Consider the following 18,133-nt stretch of genomic DNA (forward strand, 5'->3'; position numbering starts at 1 on the left):
AACAGCATAGACAAACTCTTTGGGAGCAAATGCGGTCAGATTGATCTTGGCCCAGAGGGACAGAGACAATGGGGCAGAAGGCTGTCAAAACAGACAGGAGCCAGCCTGTTCCATGAGCCCCAGGGCTGGGTGGGCTTCACATCCCATGCCCAAGGATGCTGGAGAGGTGCTGTGGAGGTGATGCACTCATTAGAGAGGTTGTCCCCATCCCCCAAGCCAGCCCTTGTGCTGCCACATCACTTGGCACCTTCAGCAGCTTCTTCTGTCCCCATGTTGAATGCACAGAGCTGCCAGTGGAGGGGGGATTGGAGACCAGGGATGGAGGCAGCAGGACCTGGCACATGGAGCAAAACTGGGTAGCAGACCCTCAAAAATTAACCAGCTGTAGGAAAAAAATGAGTGTTTATTCAGCAGGGTTTTAATGAGGAAAATTGCCAGCTACAACTGAATTAAGTATTGCTAGCAGCTAATTGAAATGTTACATGTTTTAATTTGTCTGATTTCTTTCCAGTGGGTGATGTTATTTATGTAGTTTGTATATAGCTAACGACAGACTATACAGAAAATGTAAAGATTGCTTCCAATGATCAATAATATCTGAGAGCACAGACATGAACGAGGCATTTAGGAAGACATACCATCCTTCACAGTTTAATGTTAAATAGTAAAGCATATATCAAAGAACACTGTCTCATTATCATTTAAGAGCTTTTAATTTTTTATTTTATTTTTTTAATGAAGGATTTCTGTTTTTTCTGGTAAAGAGGGATTTTGTTTTAAAACAAATACAGTTACCATATACTACCGTTGCGGAAAACTGCATTTTTATGTCCTTTCAGCCACATTGTTTCAAGGCCACCCAGTTCCCTTAGGAGTCTATAAACAGGGAAAGGATTTAAATCTTGTTTTCTTTGTCAAGGATTTGGCAAGAACCCATATAGTAGGAAGCTGAGCATAGACAAAACCGAGTGAAAGGTGTCCTTTAATTCCCCGGCCGCTGGAAGAACAAAGCCTGCTCCCAGCGGGGTCCCGGCTGGCCGCACCCAGGCCAGCTTGGCGGCTTCATTTCAACTGCTGAATTCGGTGTATTTTTAGTTAACCATGTTGAGATTAATTAATTAGCCCCTAGGAGTTAGTGCCCATAAACGTCACCCAAAGCAGAGAAGTGTGAATATGTTGAGGCTGTTAATTCACCCAAAAATGGCAGCTCGTAATCCAGGGAGAAGGAATTCAGTCTCTCCGTCGATGTGAGTGGCAGCTCTGCCACACTATCAGGTTACTGCCTCAGTGACAGCAGACTACATATCAATTTAACTTCCTAGCCATGCTTAAAAGAGCATCTTTTTATTTCAGTGAGGTAGCATTTAAAGTTGCCATTAGGGAAAGAATTGCCTTGGGGAGACAAACGTTGGCATTTGGTTAAAGAGCAACCGGTCTGATACCTAGGAAAAAAACTTAGTAAATATTAAGTGCTGTAGCTGTAACTTCCTCAGCATGGCAGAATCTATTATAATTAACCACAACTATCTAAATAGGAGCTAATTTACTTACGTGAGCCAAAATTCTGTTAACTCATAATGTATTGCAAGATACAGAGTAACTACTTGGGTTTGTGTTCTGGTTTTAAGTACAGAATAATGCACTCTAATGAGCAGTTGACAAGATGTTAAGTCTCCAATCTTTTGCCTAAATGCAATATGACAGTCCACAACTGATGCAAGTTGACAATGGGAGGTGAAAAATGTACTGTGTAGCCTGCAAAGAGAAAAGTTAATGGCAATGTAAGAAAGAGGAGATATTTAGCTTTCATGCTTCGTACTGTATATTTTTTTTCTGTTGTATTTGTCAACTAAAATGTCTTATATCTCTCTAAATGGTGTCTTTCTCTATATGTATAAATGAACAGATGCAGATAGAGCTCAAAAGCATGGCATGGATGAATTTATCTCTTCCAATCCCTGTAACTTTGACCACGCTTCACTCTTTGAGATGGTTCAGCGCCTCACTTTGGACCACAGACTTAATGATTCCTATTCTTGTCTGGCAAGTATATTCTTTGGTCTCTAGTGATATAAACAACAAGCAGCAAAGTCAAAGCTAGTGCGAGTGGGGGCTAAACGCCCTTTTGCTGGAAGATTGACTTCTGTTTACACCAGGTTTCAATTTGGCCCAGAGGTATTTTCTTTTGAGAGGCTACCTGCAGTGAACTGGCTGCTGTTATTCTCCAGTTGCACTGTCTTTATCATTTCTGTTTGCAATGCTTAAAATGTTTCTTCCTTGCAAGACAAACTTCAGTGTGTGGATGTGAAGTGGAGAGCAGTGTTTTGCAGCCTCCCACACTGCCTTCCAGAGTCTTCTGGAGGAAAGAACAGGGGGAAAATGATGATCTGGCACCACCTCCCATGTCAGTGGAGTCCCACCAGGAATAACAGTGGCCCAGCTTTGTGTTTCTTTTATGGGCAGGGAACCCAAGCAGGCAACAGATGGGACTAGGTGGATAACTGCAGTGCTGCTGCAGTCCATCCATGCTCATGTCGTTGCATGTCTGTCTTGATTCTTCTTACTAGCACAGTTTGCAGCTCTCAGCCCACTGTTCTGTAACATGGTCTATAACACAGTGCCACTGAGATGCTCCAGGAAAGCTTGTAGTGCCTGGGGACTCTTAGGTACTGTGAGGGTTTAAATACAACTTGAATAATTAATTTTTAGCAGTTTCAGTGAGGAGGATGAAGAGGCTCTTAGATTGAGGAGAAGGCAATAGGATGAAGCCTTTCTAGAAGGGCCTGAAATAGAGCTCCTATCCTGAATATGGACAAATCCTGACCTGCCACCCTCTTAGTGTTGCACAGAAACCTCCACACTGGGATGTCATTGTGGGCTTCTTCAGCAGGGGGACTGCGCAGTGCCAATAGCCTTCATCTTTTGCCAGCTGTGCAGTCTGTGGATCTGGGGCTCTTCAGTGGCTTGCTGTTAAAAGCAGCAACCTGGGAACACAACTGAGCAGTTAACAGGGAGGCTGTCAATCTCAAATCTTGTCCTCCATGTCCCTCTCCACCATGGTGCTCCTCTCACCTGCTGTGCTCCTTGCACCACATGCAAGAGCTGATCACTCAGAAACGCTAAGATCCAGTAAATGCCATTAGTGGTAGTGAGTTGTCACTACCTGACAAAAGGTAGGGCTAGGAGGAATGGTTGTGGATGTCCCCTGAGGTAAGGTTGGGGTGGGTGAAGGCTGAAGTGTGCACTCTACTTGCAGATACCCCAGTGGTGCAAGTAGGCTTGGTGGGAGCATTGTCAGACCTGCAGCAGGTTTCTCACCAGTTCCATTGAGGTCTTTGCTCCAGCAGGCAGTGAATTTGGCATGCAGCTTCTGCTCTCCGTGCATGGCTGATCCTAGGAAGACCATCCCCATCCATGCATGTCTGACAGGTTGGCTTGCAGCTGGTTTGTCTCTGTGCAGTTTCGGGCCTGGTGAGAGAGCCATTGAATTAAATTCGTGGAGAGGTTCAAGGCTGTTGCTGAAAATGATTAACAATGTTTCTCTTCAAGAAACCCACCAGCCACACTTCTTGTTACTGAGATGTTTAGGCCCTTGCTAGAAGCTACTGAAGCGGTGGATCTCCCCTCAGCACCAAGACTTGTGCCTCACCAGAGCAGAGCATCACCAATTAACCATCTTCTTTCAAATCACCTATTGCAGAGTGTTATAAAGAAGAGAATAATCATCTGTGTTCAGCTATGCTTGGATTTCACATGCTTCTTTACTTATTTTAATATGGTTTTGTCCTGATTATGGCATAAAAAAACCCAGACTGACCTCAAAATCTGGGTTCAACTACAAAGAGCTCCCATTGCTCTTGATATGTGTGGGACATTGGTGATACCACTGCACTGACTTGCCTGGAGGAATGGTGACCCCATGGTAAGCCTGCTCTGTCCACTCTGTGCTGCTGGGCAATTGTTATTCTCCCTACAGGACATTCCCATGCCAGGTCCTGCAGAGTTTTGCATCATCACACTTCTTTTTGTTCTCAAATGTGGACGTCGAGGTGCCAAAGAAGACTTGCCCAGACACAGTGGTTTACCCTGACATAGAGGATACCTCAGCATCACCTTCTTGCGGTGGAACCAGGTTAAACAACATTGTTGCAAGCCCACTGGCTGGCGGATCCAGGCATCCCTGTGAAAACAAGCAGGCTGGCTGAGTAATCTCGGCTGTGCAGAAGTGATGTTTGCTGGCAGAGAGCACCGTGCTGGGAAAGGGAAGAGCATTTTCTGCAGAGCTTGCTTGAGGGCTCCTGCACATTGTCCACAAACTGGTAGCACAGCTGCATTCACAGCTCTTCCCGGGCTTTTGGGAAGGGTGTGCAGCTCTTCCAGATCAGTATGGATCCCACACAAACATAGTCCTTCATTCCTTTTACCTGGATGTGTGCATTGTTTCTGAGACTGCCCTTCATCTCTTCCCAAGAATTCCCAACCCACTGCTGGCATTCAGCTCATGCAGCCAGGTCCCTGCTGGAGCTGTGTTTCCCATGATGAGTCAATATTCATGGGATTCACATAATGCAGCACAGCATGTACTGAGGAAAGGTGATCCTCCAGCATTCCCAGCCTAGCCGAGATGATGTGAAGGAGTCAGGTTAAAAGTTCCATGCAGCAGGCCACCAAAATTAAATTCTTTCAGTTTTCCTATGGTAAATGGGAAAATGCAGCTACTGAAAAGTGAAATTTTTCCCTTAAAAATTCTGATTTTCACAAAAGTTACATTTGCCATCTGAAAAATTGCCAGTGTTTCACAAACTCTGACCAAGCCTTGCTTTACCCAGCTTCAAAGCTCCCATTGCACACCATGCTGCTGCCTGGGACATGTGTCCCTATCTCTGTGCAGTTCAGCTTGTTGAACACAGTCGAACTCCCTGTGCTCTGTAGCCTTCCTCCATTGTCCCCTTCAGGTTTCCTCATGCTATTGAAGACCATCTGGAAGACCACACTGAGCTACACCTAGCTGCTCTGAGGAGAGACACCCGGTGTGTCATCACTATCAGCTGCGTTTGCCAGACTGGCTGGTTGTCAGCTGGTTGTGCCAGGCAAATCTTAATCAAGAGCCAAGATCTGCCTGAAGATATGGGAGAGTTATCTGAGTACCACCTTTCAACAAACCTTAGATTTTTTTTCTGGCACCGTGGGTAGCAGCATTTACTGCTCCTTTGGAACCCCATTCAGCAGCAGGTTTCTTATTTCCTACCTCTGCCATGCAAAAGAAGACCACCTGGTCCCTGTGGGCTCTGGATCTCTCTACCCATAGTCTGCTTGCTTGTGCTCTCATGAGGTATGAGGCTCATCACTGAACCTCTGAGCTTCTGCTCATACTTCGCCTCATTGAGCCGTGGCAGCAATCTTGAGTGTTTGCCCCCATCCCTTCTGTCTGCCTGAGGACCAGCGCTTCTCAGACTGCAATGCAGGAGAGCAATATGTGGTGCTCCAGATCACTGGGTCCAGCCTCCTGCTTCCTTTGCCCCAGATTCTGAGTTTGATACTTGGCTCCACTGAAATTAGTGCTAGCCTTCCTACTGATCCCAGTAGGGCCAAGATTTCTCCCCATAGGGAAGACTAAGTCTTTTGTCAGCATTAGGTGAATGCTGCATTTCTCCCCCAGTAACCAAATGCAGACTGCTTCTTATTGCAGAGCAATCACAGCACTTCTGTATTTTTTCTGTGCCAAAGACTTCTGTGAAGAGAGGCAAGGTGAAGAGACAGTCCAAGGGTACAGCAAACAAGCAACATAAATTCAGAATTGGGCATAATGCCACCAACCAAAAAGCAAACAAAAATACCTTTAAAAGTGGTGAAGGCAAATATACCCCTCCCCAAAAAACAGCCTTCCAGAGTGCCATCCCATCTGCATTGTTCTGTGTCTTCATTTTGAAATGTGCACTTCTAGTGATCCCAGCTCTGTAGCTACTCCCTATATCTATCATTTTCCCCTCATTATTTTAATTCTTTTCTCAATCTGTTTTGGAGTTGGCCCAATAAGGATGAGCAAATTCTTCTCTATGTCTTTGAGCTCTTAATTGATATTTCTTCAACTCTTTTCAAAGCAGCTATTTTGGCATCTAGAAAAGATTTGGTGTCATCTGAGTGGTAGAAAATATATTTTAATCTTTCACAGCAGTGTTGTTTCTAAGATGTAGCATTTGGGGTAACAGATGGGGTGGCAAAGAAGTTGCCTATAGGGGCAGTGCTCTGCCTCAACTACTCTCCCGCCCGCTGCAGGAACTTTTCAATTAAACGATGAAAGATTTTGCAGCTTGATGCATTCCAGAGCTGCGTCTTAGCAATTGTTTAGCACCCAAATTTCCATGTAAATATTGACGGTTTTGCAGCATTTTGCAAAGCAGTCTACAAGAATATTCTTGTTCTTGCTAGCGCCTTTCCCCAAGGCAGAGACGTGCTTCTCTTCGACCGTCCCAGGACATTCACCACAGCCATCCCCTTGCAGGCACGGATGTCCCCCTCAGGAGCCTGGGCATTGCACTACAAGCCGTGTGTCACTAGGCTCTCAGGACTGACAGACAGAAATAATCTGAGGTTTCTGGACAGATAAAGACACACTGCTTGTGAGCAAAGATTCCCCTTGCCTCAGTGCTGAGGAGGTGGGCAATGGCAGAGCATGTCACCAGCAGTATGCAACAAGGACAATGGGAAACATCCCCTTCTGATACTGCAGAGCTACCTTCCTCTGTCTACAGGACGTTCCTACCTGCCAGATGCAGGAGAAGTCATTATTCAGTGTAATCCTCCATGCTCTCCCCCAGAGCAGTCTTCTTGCTCCTGGCCAAATGCACAATCCCATCCCCGAAATGAGATTACTGTTCCATGCTGTTTAAATAACCAAACCTTTGTCATCTCTTAAATCTCTTAAAGGTGTACTTTTTTTTCCCTTTTTTTCACTAGGCACTGAAATGAACTGGCTTAACTTTCGAGCATTTTAAGTGACATTTCCCTTTAATGGTAGCATAATATGTTGTTGTTAACAGTTGCACTGAGTATATGCTATGTTTAGGTGATGATATATAGATTGTATTGTTTAAAGAGTGACCTCTCTCTTTCTTCCTTAATGTAGCCTTAGGTTTGTATTTCTTTTATTAGAACAGTTGACCACTGCACCTCCAAATCTGATAGCTTTCTCATTTAATAACTCATATTTAAAATCAAGTCTCTTTATTTCTAAACAGGGCTGGTTTAGTCCTGGCCAGGTCTTTGTGCTAGATGAGTATTGTGCACGTAATGGAGTGAGAGGCTGTCACAGACATCTCTGCTACCTCAGAGATTTGCTAGAGCGCGCAGAAAACGGAGCTATGATTGACCCCACCTTACTTCACTACAGCTTTGCCTTTTGTGCATCACATGTTCATGGCAACAGGTAAGGAATTCTTCTTGACTAGCAGCTCCCTGCCAGCAAGGGATGACTTTGTCAAATATAGGTTTCCTTGGATAATGCACAACAGTCCCCAATTTGTTTTCACAGTGGATGTTTGGCAGCAGCGCTTCTAGTGGCATAGTCTGTTTGTTTGTTTGTTTCATTGCTTGTTTAATGTAAGCAATAAAAATGCACATAGAGGATCCAGAAATGAGGGGTTTTAACTTTCTTACCCAAGAACCCGCTAGATGCAGTTCTGGACAAGATAGAGTCGAAGTACCTGTGGCTGTCACAGGTTGAATAAACAGAAGCAAATGATACACTGTACTGATTTAATTGCTGTGCAAGAGGATCTGACAAGTTGCAGCAGTGAAATTTTCATCAGTATCAAACTTCAGTGTTCAGAAGGGCTTTAAGCCCTCAGGCACCCATGTCTCATTTAAAGTCTGTGTGACGTCAGTTTGGAAATTGCTTACACATAGCTGAAAATTTTATCTTGCTGCTGTTGCAAAGCAATTTCAGTTTCAGAAGGCTCCATTCCTTTCTCTCAAATGTAGCAAACCTTTGATGGGATAAACCAGAGCTGTGCTTTTTCCTTTTCTGTTTATTTTGTTGACAGCTCTAGCATCTATTACAGCTTCTTTTCCTGCTGTTTTCTGTTAAGTTTCATTATATACTTTGAGATACCACTCTCTATCTTGCATATGCTGCTGAAGGAAGGAATGTTATAAAATAATTGTTTTCATAAACCCTCTGGTAAATACCATCCTGAGTTATGACACACATTGCCCAGGTTTCACGATGCAAGGCTGCCGCTTGCTTTTGCAGTTACTTTCATACATCTTGTCATGGAAACCGAGTTTTTGCTTCCTTAGTTTCTTTTTTAGTTCTGAGTTTCTTTTGCTTGTTCGTTCTTTCTTTGCCAATTGTTACTTGATTTCAGTTGTTTCCTTTCAGTTTAATTTCCTTTTGTTTTATTTTGAGTTTTTTCATGCTTTCTTCTTATTTCTTTCACTTTTGCTGCTGGCCTTGCACCCCCACACGTTTCAATCACTCCCCAAAGCCAACTCATGGCAGAGTTACTTGGTGGGTCACAGCCAAGTGCAGAAGGCGAGGGGGGAAAAGTGTCTCATGCCCCTGCCGCTGAAGCAGAGACAAAAAAGGATTCCAAAAAGGAGTCCAAAAAAAGGAAAGATTCCAAAGCCCAGCCGAATCCAGAGCCGAAAAGGTAAGCAAAAGCGCGTAGTGCACAGAAATGTGTTGTAGAGGGCACAGGGCTCCTCAGTCACTGAGCACACTGGGCAGTTTGCATCATCCCCATGGCATGAGGAGACCTATGGCAGCACCAGCATTTGAGTCTGGCACTCTCCTGGGAGCTGGATGGCGTTTGGGCACCCAAGTCTTGTAGAGGGTCAGGACACTGCGTTTTGTAGGTGTATGTTTAGGAGATATCTCACACAGCATGTAGGCAATGTGACTGGGTAGGTGAAATAGGCTGTCCCTATCACTCCTCTTCCAAAGGCAGGGCTTGTACCAGCAGGAGGCTGTTGTGAGGACAGGACCGGGACAAGTCCATTTGGCCCATAACAGAGAGGAGGTCAAATGCCAGTCATGTCTACCCCATGTACACCTTCACAGGGTCTATTGTTGCCAGAGCTGGAACCTTCTTTTGGATTGGTGGCAAGAGGTATCTGAAGGCACTGGCAAAAGGAACACCCTGTCATTGCCTCTCCATGGGGCTGAAGAGCTTTGGATTCAGGAAAATGTCTTGCTTTAAAACCTGTATGGTGTCTCCCGTGCCTGCTCAGCTGCCCAGAGCTTTGTGTAGCTGCTCCGCCATGCTGGGACACTACTGGGCACTCTTTAAAGGGGCAGCTCGAGCATGGATGGGCTATTTGAGTATTAATTTAACAGATTCCAAGAAAGAAATAAGATGTTTTGTGATGACTTAGCTGTCTTTAGCTGCTGGTTGACTTCTCGTCAAAAGGCAGAAGGTTCATATTCCTTCTTGGTCACTGCCATCTCTGTGTTGCCTGGGGGTCGTGGGAGGCTCTGTGCTGGAGCTTCATGGCTGTGACATTGCACTTTGCCCCCAAGGGCAGGCTCTGAGCAATGCCTGAGAGTTTGGTGTGAAGTCTGTGGGGTGTGGATTCTGGCTTCTCCTATCATAAGGTCACAAAAAGGGACCACAGGGGGTCTGAGGGAAAAGACAGCTCCATTTCTACCCTCAGAAAGATGAATATCAGAGCAGAGGAGTCATGATTTCTTCTCAGAAAGCAGTTAAGGACTCATGCATCGTGCGTTTGTGAGCTGGCTGGCAGAGAGCGAGGAAAAGCCAATATTTACTCATGCAGTCCTTAGTGGCAGTTGTGACGTGTGTAAAACTGGGGTCTCTTTAGCTAACCCTTTTAGCTCCCACCTGCTGCGTCCATACATTGCTCATTGTTGTAGGGTTGGCCATGCTCTCCCCAGGAGACCTGTAGCTCATGGGGGAGCTGAAAACTTGCCGTGTAAAATTTGTAGAGGCAGGAGCACACCTGCCCCTGGACCTGGCTCAGCATCCAACAGAACATCCTGGAGCAGCTGTGCATTGTGTTGTTGTTAGCATGCACGATGATCTGGGAAGAATTAAGTTACAAGAGTTTTTTCCATTCAACAAAGGCTTCTTCTGTCCAAGCAGAGAAAGTGTCGATTTTCCTTACAAAAGGAAGTGCCTTTGCTTTTAGACAGTAAAAAAACCCGAACGGGTGGTTTAGCTTTCCGCAGAATGAGGTTGGCTGTCAGTCAGAATATGCCACCCGGTAATGAAGGTTGAACAGGGAGATAATTTCATGTGGCTATCAATCTCCTGTATTAGCAGCAGACAGTGATGGAGCTGAGGTGGGCTGTCTGTTTGTATCGTGTTTGCGTAAGGTCAGGCAGCGAGACAACAGTCGCTTGCAGTCAGTGAGGAAGTGCAGGCAGGCTGTGGTGCGGATGCTGAGGACAGCCTGAAGGTCGAGGCTGACAGGATGACAGGCATCAGCGTGGGGACGATGCCTCCTCGCCTGTCCAGCTCCCGCCTCAGTGGCACGGCCACCGCACTGCAGCCAGGATGGGAGCAGGACGGCTGCTGGTGGAAATGCACCTCCAGCTTGGAGCTGACCCTGCAGCCGCAGCAGGTGAAATGGTCAAAACGGGATCTGGGGGCATGTTTTGGAGCCCTCTTGCTTTCTGTGTCAGGGTTTGGTCTCCCCCCCCTCCTTTGGGCTCCAGTAGCTTATTCAGACTCCTGAAAGCCTGACATAATCTCTCTAAACTAAGGCTGTAAATCACTGCTATTTGCATGACAGTCCCCTTAATTTTTCTGTTATGTTCATCCAACTAAAAATAGAGGTAAATATAAATTCCTTGTCCTAAGTTTCACCTCCTGCAGATACCTGAATATGTTACATGCAGGCTGTCAGGAAGGCAGGGACCAGCCAAAACTGCTTGCTGAATATCTACATGGTTTCCTTCTACCCAGGTATTGGCTCTTCATTAAGACAGGAATTGGAGGCTTTTTCACTATTGTGGTCACTAGGGAGTTGATAACTGGATTTTGTCCACAAGGTATCACTGGATGCCTTTTGTAAAGTCCTGCCATTATGAAAGCTGTGGGGATTTTTGATGCATTTGCCTACGTGACAGGTAAGAAAGGCATAGAGTTACTGAGGCATCCAGCAACACACACACCATGAGTTTATTGATGTGTGTTTACATTTGGTACAACCACCATAGTAATGAGACCGTCGCTTTCCTCTATGGATAATCCTCCAAACACCAGTGAAGGCAGGAAGCTGGAATGGGTTTAAGACCACATACTTATTTGGGGTAAAATTCTAGAAGATTTTACATGATCACCCCAGTCTTTCCCTGCCTTCTGTTTCCATGTTTATTGGTATACTCACATTGGAGGACTGTGACAGTACTGCTGGTGGCTGGTGTCGTTTGGCACACAGAGAGGTGATGTGTTGGAAGAGCCTCACTGCTCCCGTGTCTGTTTACAGGAGAAGCATCGGGCAGCAGAAAATTGATCTCACCTTTCCCAGGCCCAAAATCAGCACCCAAAACCTTGAGTAGGGTTCCTGTGCCTTTTGAAGGAGTAGCTTTCAGGAGTGACCTTGGTCTGGCATGTGCCTTTTTTGGATTTAGACATATAGTAACTTCATTTTTAAATTTTAAAACAAAAAAAAAGACTCTTTTTTTACTTGCTAATCCCAAACATGTGAAAATAAGACTAAAATACTGATTGTGTCCATGCTAACTATTAGCAATCATTGAGCTTATCAAAATCAAGATGCTAGACTGAATCTATTCCAGTGTAAAAGCATCTGAACAATGTCATTTTGTGTGAGTGGTTAGATGACAATTTACCCAATGTCCAAGTAGTTACAAATCTATTAATTTGGTGTATCAGTGGCTTGACTTTTCCTCTATAAGCTGTATTTTACAGCATCAAACTTGTTTCCAAGAAGTAGCATTTTCAGTAGCTAACATGAGCATTAGCTTTCATTAGTTTCTAACAACTGGAAGCTAGCAGAAATGTTGTTATTGTCATAGACCTTGAGGAATTGAAAAGCCTGAATAGCATAATTGCAATTTTTTCTGTGCTATTCTAATACATATCTGGCTGTTTCACATAAATGCAAGGTTTCCTTACACCTAGTTAAAAAAAAACAAAAAGGACATTATTGGTCCCTCAAAAGAAGTAGTAGGTATGTGAATACTTTATCACAGTATCTTTATGTGCTTTCCATAGTATTTTGTGCGTAGTTTCCACATCCCATTCGGGTTTACCACCCTGGCTGCAGTAGAGCAGGTTAAAGCCCAGCAGGGTATAATACCCATAACCTTTTGTTAGGTGCTGTCTCTGTGTGCCAGGCAGCTTCATGCTAAGTCCCTGGTGACACAGTGTGTTTTAGGGCTGTCTGTCGGGTAGGATCTGGTGTCTGTGCTGAAGGGTGGTGGGTTGCCAGCCACCAGCAGATCACCATCTCCGTGCGGACACTGACGTGATTCATTACAATGGGTGTAGGATGGCAGTGCTCAGAAACCATCCGGTTCAGTTGCGGTGCGTCAGGGGTGCGGATCGCACATGAGAAGCGATGAGCCGTGACTTGGCTCAGCACTGCGGTGTGGAGGGGAGCCCAAGCCAAAGGAAGGCAGGAGTTGGGAGGACGAAATGGCTCCCGTGCTCTGCAGCATCTGGGGCAGGCTGCTGGGGTGCACCCAGGAGAGCGAGCAGAGGGTTGGACTGAACAAAGGGCTTTCAACCAGCTTTTCCTGCAGGGTGTGAATTCCCAGAAGAAAGGGGAGTTGGGGAAAATCAATGTTTGCTGAATAAGCTTTTTTTCAAGGGGTCTGAACAGGTGGGCTCTTTCAGGTCAGATTTGCTGGGGGGAGATGTAGGAGGCAGCAGGCAGGCAGCTGTGGTCCTGCCCACCTCCCCAGAGCCTGTCCCCATGCAACCGGTGGGACTTCGCACAGGCAAGTCTTCCTGCAAGGGATCCTTTGAAAGCCTCTCCTGACACATGCCGTCCAAGGCACTAATCATCGATGTTTACTGTATAGCTCATATGTGCTGCACCTGGCAACCAGCAAGGGAGCTGAAGGCAGCACGTGTTTTATATTTGAGTTGTTACTTAAAAAATCAAATTATTTGCATCAGTTTTTGACATTGTTTTTTTTCTCCTTGGCTCTGCATGCCAGGGCTCACAGTGCGTGCAAAGATCTGTTTGCTACGTGTAAGCAATATTTTCCCCAGTTAAAAAAAAAAAAAAAAAAAAAAAAGAAAGTGTAGACAAGTTAAACATAAAAGGTGTAAAAGATGATATGTCTTTTCATTTAGAAGCCGCCTTGGTATTTCATACAGACTTATGTCAAAGAGATTAACCCACTGGAGCTATAGTGTATATTTATAATTGCATACAAATGCATGCTATTGCTTCATATATTAGTCTTTGTTAAAAAAATCATTTTGATATATTTGTTTTAGCAGCATAACTAGCCCTGGGGGCACTGGGTATAATTAGAAAAGGGCATGGGGGGAGGCAGGATTCATAGAATAAAGCAGTGGCCTTAGGATCCCAGGTCCTAATTATAATTTATAATTAGCCCTGGAATTTGCAGAAACCATCTAAGCTAAACAAGGGCTATCATTTTTTGCTGTTTAAGTTGCAACCATTATTTTTTTTTTTTTGTATTTCACCACCTGTTTTGTTGATGTTGTTTTCTTGGCTTAAAACTTAAAAACAAGGGGGATTAGGAAAGTGGCATTTAAAACTTTCCATATGAAATATTTACAGTGGGAATTTACTCATTTAGAGCCAACACAGTGAATCTGCAGCAGAAGGAGTCATCTGAAACTTGTTTACTTATAATTAAAATTTTCCTTATTTATTTTTCTTGCCTTTTTTGCCCTTCTGCTTCCCTCTGTGCCCACAACTTCTGCCATACACCTCAAGTGTCCCTGAGCAGGAGCTATAGAGAATCAGATGAAATTATGTCTCCAGAAAGATGGAGATGTTTGTGTGGTTTGTTGACCCAAGTTCATAGACTCAAACCCACTGTGTCCCTCTTGCATCTGTATATACCATGTACATACAGGACTTTTTTTGCCCCTGTTGCTCTCCTCTCATCACTGCTTTGGTGCACTAATGATTGCATGTGCAAACATCCATTTCCTCCAGCTGCATTTTAGCCAGCCTTGCTGCAGCACTGCTGCTTGCTGGAGGATTCAGTGCTTCTGCCCATGAGATCAAAGAGCAAATATCAAAGTTGGTCTGGAGACCTTTGCTGAAAACAAAATTGCCAATAATTATCAGAATGAGCTGGTGTGACTTGAGCTTCTCCTGGGGATTTTTTTCAGCCCCATCAGCCATGTACTGGAATTGTCTAGAGCACAGAAGTGAATCTTAAATTGCAGCGATGCTGAGCTATATACCCTTTGTGTTCTTGCAAAAGGGAAAATAAATATGTTCTCTCAAAAAGATTACATTTTAAAAGTGTATTTGACTTGAATATTTAATCAGGTTTCAAAATTATCAAGCTAATAAATTAAGTGCGGGGCTTTGGGTAATGTTTTTTTCCAGTTCTATGTATATCCTGCATTTGTCACTAATTAATGAGTTCCTAATGCTTCAGCTTCTGGGAAGATGAGCAACAAAGATTAACATAACTACTAAGTCTGAAGATGTGCAGCTGGGTTATAGTATTTGAAATTTGACAAAAACAGTGGAAGTATTATTATTTGTGACATGGCTCAAGATGGGGGATTGTGAGGAAAGCAAAGATGACAGAACTGGTGCTAACCACTGTGACAACAACTTGAAAAGCAGCCGACATGACATCTTTCCTATCATGCTGCCGAAAATGTCAACTTTGTGAAGGACAGTGAGAAAATGGTTTGCCGAAAATTTGAAAGGTAGATTCAAGAGATGCTCATCATGTCAGATGCAATATAGTCCACAGCTGGGTGAGAAAGGGAGTCCTTGCCGTGGTGATGACTCTCAGTTGGCAGGCCCTTCCAGACATCCGCGCTGCTCCAAAAATGGCTACAGCTGACCTGTAGATTGTCTCAAGTTTGCTGCAGCACGATATGTGAGAGCAGAGCACATTTACACCATGCAGTGGGCCCTGTGTGGAGGGAGTGGTGGCCAGAGCCACTGGGTTTGATGTCCTCCTGGCTCACAAAGACCTCGGGAAAGGCCAAGACCAGGGGATTAAGCCTATATGGTCTATGCAATCCTTGGTGGTTGGGTTGGCATCCCTTGGGACATTATGACTTGGATGAGAGCTGAACTGGCCAGAGGTTCCCTCTCTGGTGCTCAGCATTCATCTTTCTTTGAGTCAATGTTTTCAAAGTGATGCTGCTAGAGCTTCCACTGTCCAACCAGGAGGTGACTGATTCTGGTAATGTCAGCCTGTTTCAGGTGCCTACTACAAGTCATTATGTGGTGAATGCTAAATAATGAGTCCTGGCAAAACCAAAGCCCTTTGGATACAGTGAGAAACTGTGATTCATGTGAGAGGGCTGCAACCCAACCCAAGCTGTCATATCCCACCATTAAATCTAGCCAGTTGAGGTTATTGACCCAGCAAAGGGTAACATAACTTTCAGACCATTTCCAGTCCAACAGCAAATCACAACCAAAGCAGGCAGCTTTTCCTACCTCGTTTGTCAGCGCTGATACAATTAACCTAGTGACACTCTCTGAGCTGTTAGGAGTGCAAGGGAAGAACCAAATGCCAGAAGTCAAATGAGGTCTTCAACCCTGCCCCTTCATGTACAGCATTTATTGCGGTCTCATTTGAGGTATCTGCTCCTCTGCTTGGGAGCAGACCAGCACTGTGAGGTGCACAGCATTACAGAAGGCATGAAGAGCTCTGTCTGAATATTAGATATTTTATGGAACTTTGGAATAAAAATGCATTAAGCGTGTTCAGACATTAATTTTTGCTCAATATCTAATTTAGTGTTTTTTTTTTTCCTGTGGCTTGCTCATTTCTTCAAAATAACTAGTCCTAATTAGGTACTAATGAGACCAGATCCATACTTCCAAACTTGTTTATGAAATGTGTTCCCCAGCTGAGACATTTTATCAAAGTTTCAGCCTAAATCTTTTTTTCCTTTTCCTTTTTTTTTTTTTTCATTCCTTAATACACAAATGAATTTGGCAAATACTCAAGTAAAGATTTCTGATTAAATGCTGTTTAAATTTAAAAGCATGCCCTGGTATTCAAGTCTTTTTCTGTGTCCATGTTGCAAGTTTTATTAAATGTATATTTAGCTGTAAAATTTTGCACTAAATACCATGTACAGTTTGCAAGTTCCTCTTCCAAAATGTTTTAATGGTTTATTCACCTGTGTTGGAATATCAGAGTTCATGTTTATGATATTAAGAGCTTACTAAATGCAGGGTCAAGGAGAAGTGGTTGCACAGATTTTATAACTTTTAATTTTTTATAGGTTGTGGGTTGGTTTGAAGTTTGTTTTGTTTTTTTTTTAAGTTTAGGGCCTTTGATTCTTTAAGAGGAAAATAAAGCCAACCAATTAACCCCTGACAGGAGGTTCATTAGAAGCTTTGTAATCCCTTGCCAAGTCTTTTGTACAGCCAAACCAGTCTAGTACTGTGGATTTATGCAGCTTAGGCTGAACACTGGAGGAGGCCTTTAAGTAAGCACATTTGTTCGATTTTAAGACGTCTTACATTACCTAAAGAGTGCCTGTGCTGGCAGAGTTGCCCAGGAGTACACAAATCCGTGGACTTTGCTTGCCGGCAGTGGGAAGCGGTGCGGTTGATTGTCTGCCTGGCCGATTCCTTTGGTGGATGGATTAGAGTCACTCTCTCCTCTCACATGGGATTCTGCTGCATGGCAGAGTCTTGCTGTGTAGGTGTGGGGAGAAGGAGGGGATTGCTGCTTTTGGCTCTCAGATGGGTTGGCACCAGCAGAGATATGGGGTGGAAGAGCACAGAGACCACCGCATCATCCAGCCCCAGGAGAGCTTCATCAGTGTTTGCCTGCACACTGTGCTCTGTGAAAGATGAGCAATACCCCCAAGCAGCAGGACCTGGGTGTCTCACAACGCACTCCTGTGCACTCCTGAAATACCAGAGCGCCCTGAATTGTCAGCAAATCTCTGATAAAATGTACCAAACTGTTACTTTTTACAAATTAAAATTAAATGACCAGAAAGGCATTGCATTTTCAAGTACAAAATGCATGTCACTCTGGAGGCATATCTCGGCAGAATATATTGAAGATGGTTCACTTCAAGAAATCTCAGTAATGGGGTGATTCAGTGGTTACGAAGGAGTGCAGAATTTTATGTTCTATTTGCATATACGCCTGTTGTCGATACGCTTTTCTGCTGTGAATTGTGTTAAAGTAGCAGCTGAATTTTCCTACAGAAATTAACTCCCTGGTTTGTCAGCAGTGGGCCCCATCCTTCAGTGAGAGCTGGCACTGTGCTCCCTCTCATATACCCATATGGAAAAGGACATTCTGCTTGTTCCAACTTCTCTATCTCAGAAAAAAAATAAAGGGGAGTGGGGCCCACATCCAGAATATCCCTCTAGGACAAGATATATGTTTGTTTGTTTGTTTGTTTGTGATCCTTTGGCAGTTGTCCTGCTGTGACCACCTGTGTCTCAGTGCGGCACATCCTCTGTCCCAGGTCTCATAGTTGGTGACATCTCTTCCCAAAAGGGCAGTGTGGTGTGTACTATGGGGATGAGTTATCAGGGTAGTGAGGTGGAGTCTGAGTCATTCATGGCATTTCTCCTCCAGGCCTGACGGGATAGGAACTGTGACCGTAGACGAGAAAGAGCGATTTGAAGAGATCAAGGAGCGACTTCGTTTGCTTCTGGAGAACCAGATCACACATTTTAGGTAAAGGCAGAGGACCCAGGCTGAATGTGAGAGGACTTGTTTCCTCCCAGCTCCCTCCTATAACCAGCAAAAGCAAAAGGCAGGTTTTGAATGCACACAGAAATTTTGTGTAAGCGGCACAGACCTACACAGGGCAGTGATGCTTCCACTGTTGCATTTCTGTAACTGGAGAGTGATTTTAAATATATAACTTTAAAGGATCTTTCAAACCATTTTCTTCTCATAGGCATGGTAATACTTTTAATAAAATATATAAACAATAAAAATCCCTCACCCTCTTATTTCTCTGTTCTCTTC

At 44.3% G+C, this 18,133-nt stretch overlaps 1 protein-coding gene across 3 annotated transcripts in view; it reads left to right on the plus strand.

Annotated features, from left to right (window-relative positions):
• Positions 1 to 18,133, plus strand: part of CADPS (calcium dependent secretion activator) — a 218,687-nt gene that overhangs the window by 129,651 nt on the left and 70,903 nt on the right. For 2 of the 3 annotated variants that reach the window (XM_054387509.1, XM_054387508.1), the window contains exons 12-14: positions 1,907 to 2,043; positions 7,239 to 7,426; positions 17,735 to 17,836. In XM_054387509.1, the coding sequence (XP_054243484.1) occupies positions 1,907 to 2,043; positions 7,239 to 7,426; positions 17,735 to 17,836 (427 nt within the window). The remainder of the gene's footprint in view (positions 1 to 1,906; positions 2,044 to 7,238; positions 7,427 to 17,734; positions 17,837 to 18,133) is intronic. The other variant, XM_054387510.1, reaches the window with a different exon arrangement.

The sequence above is a fragment of the Indicator indicator genome, chromosome 15 (assembly GCF_027791375.1).
Source record: "Indicator indicator isolate 239-I01 chromosome 15, UM_Iind_1.1, whole genome shotgun sequence".
In the NCBI taxonomy this organism is placed as follows: Eukaryota; Metazoa; Chordata; class Aves; order Piciformes; family Indicatoridae; genus Indicator; species Indicator indicator.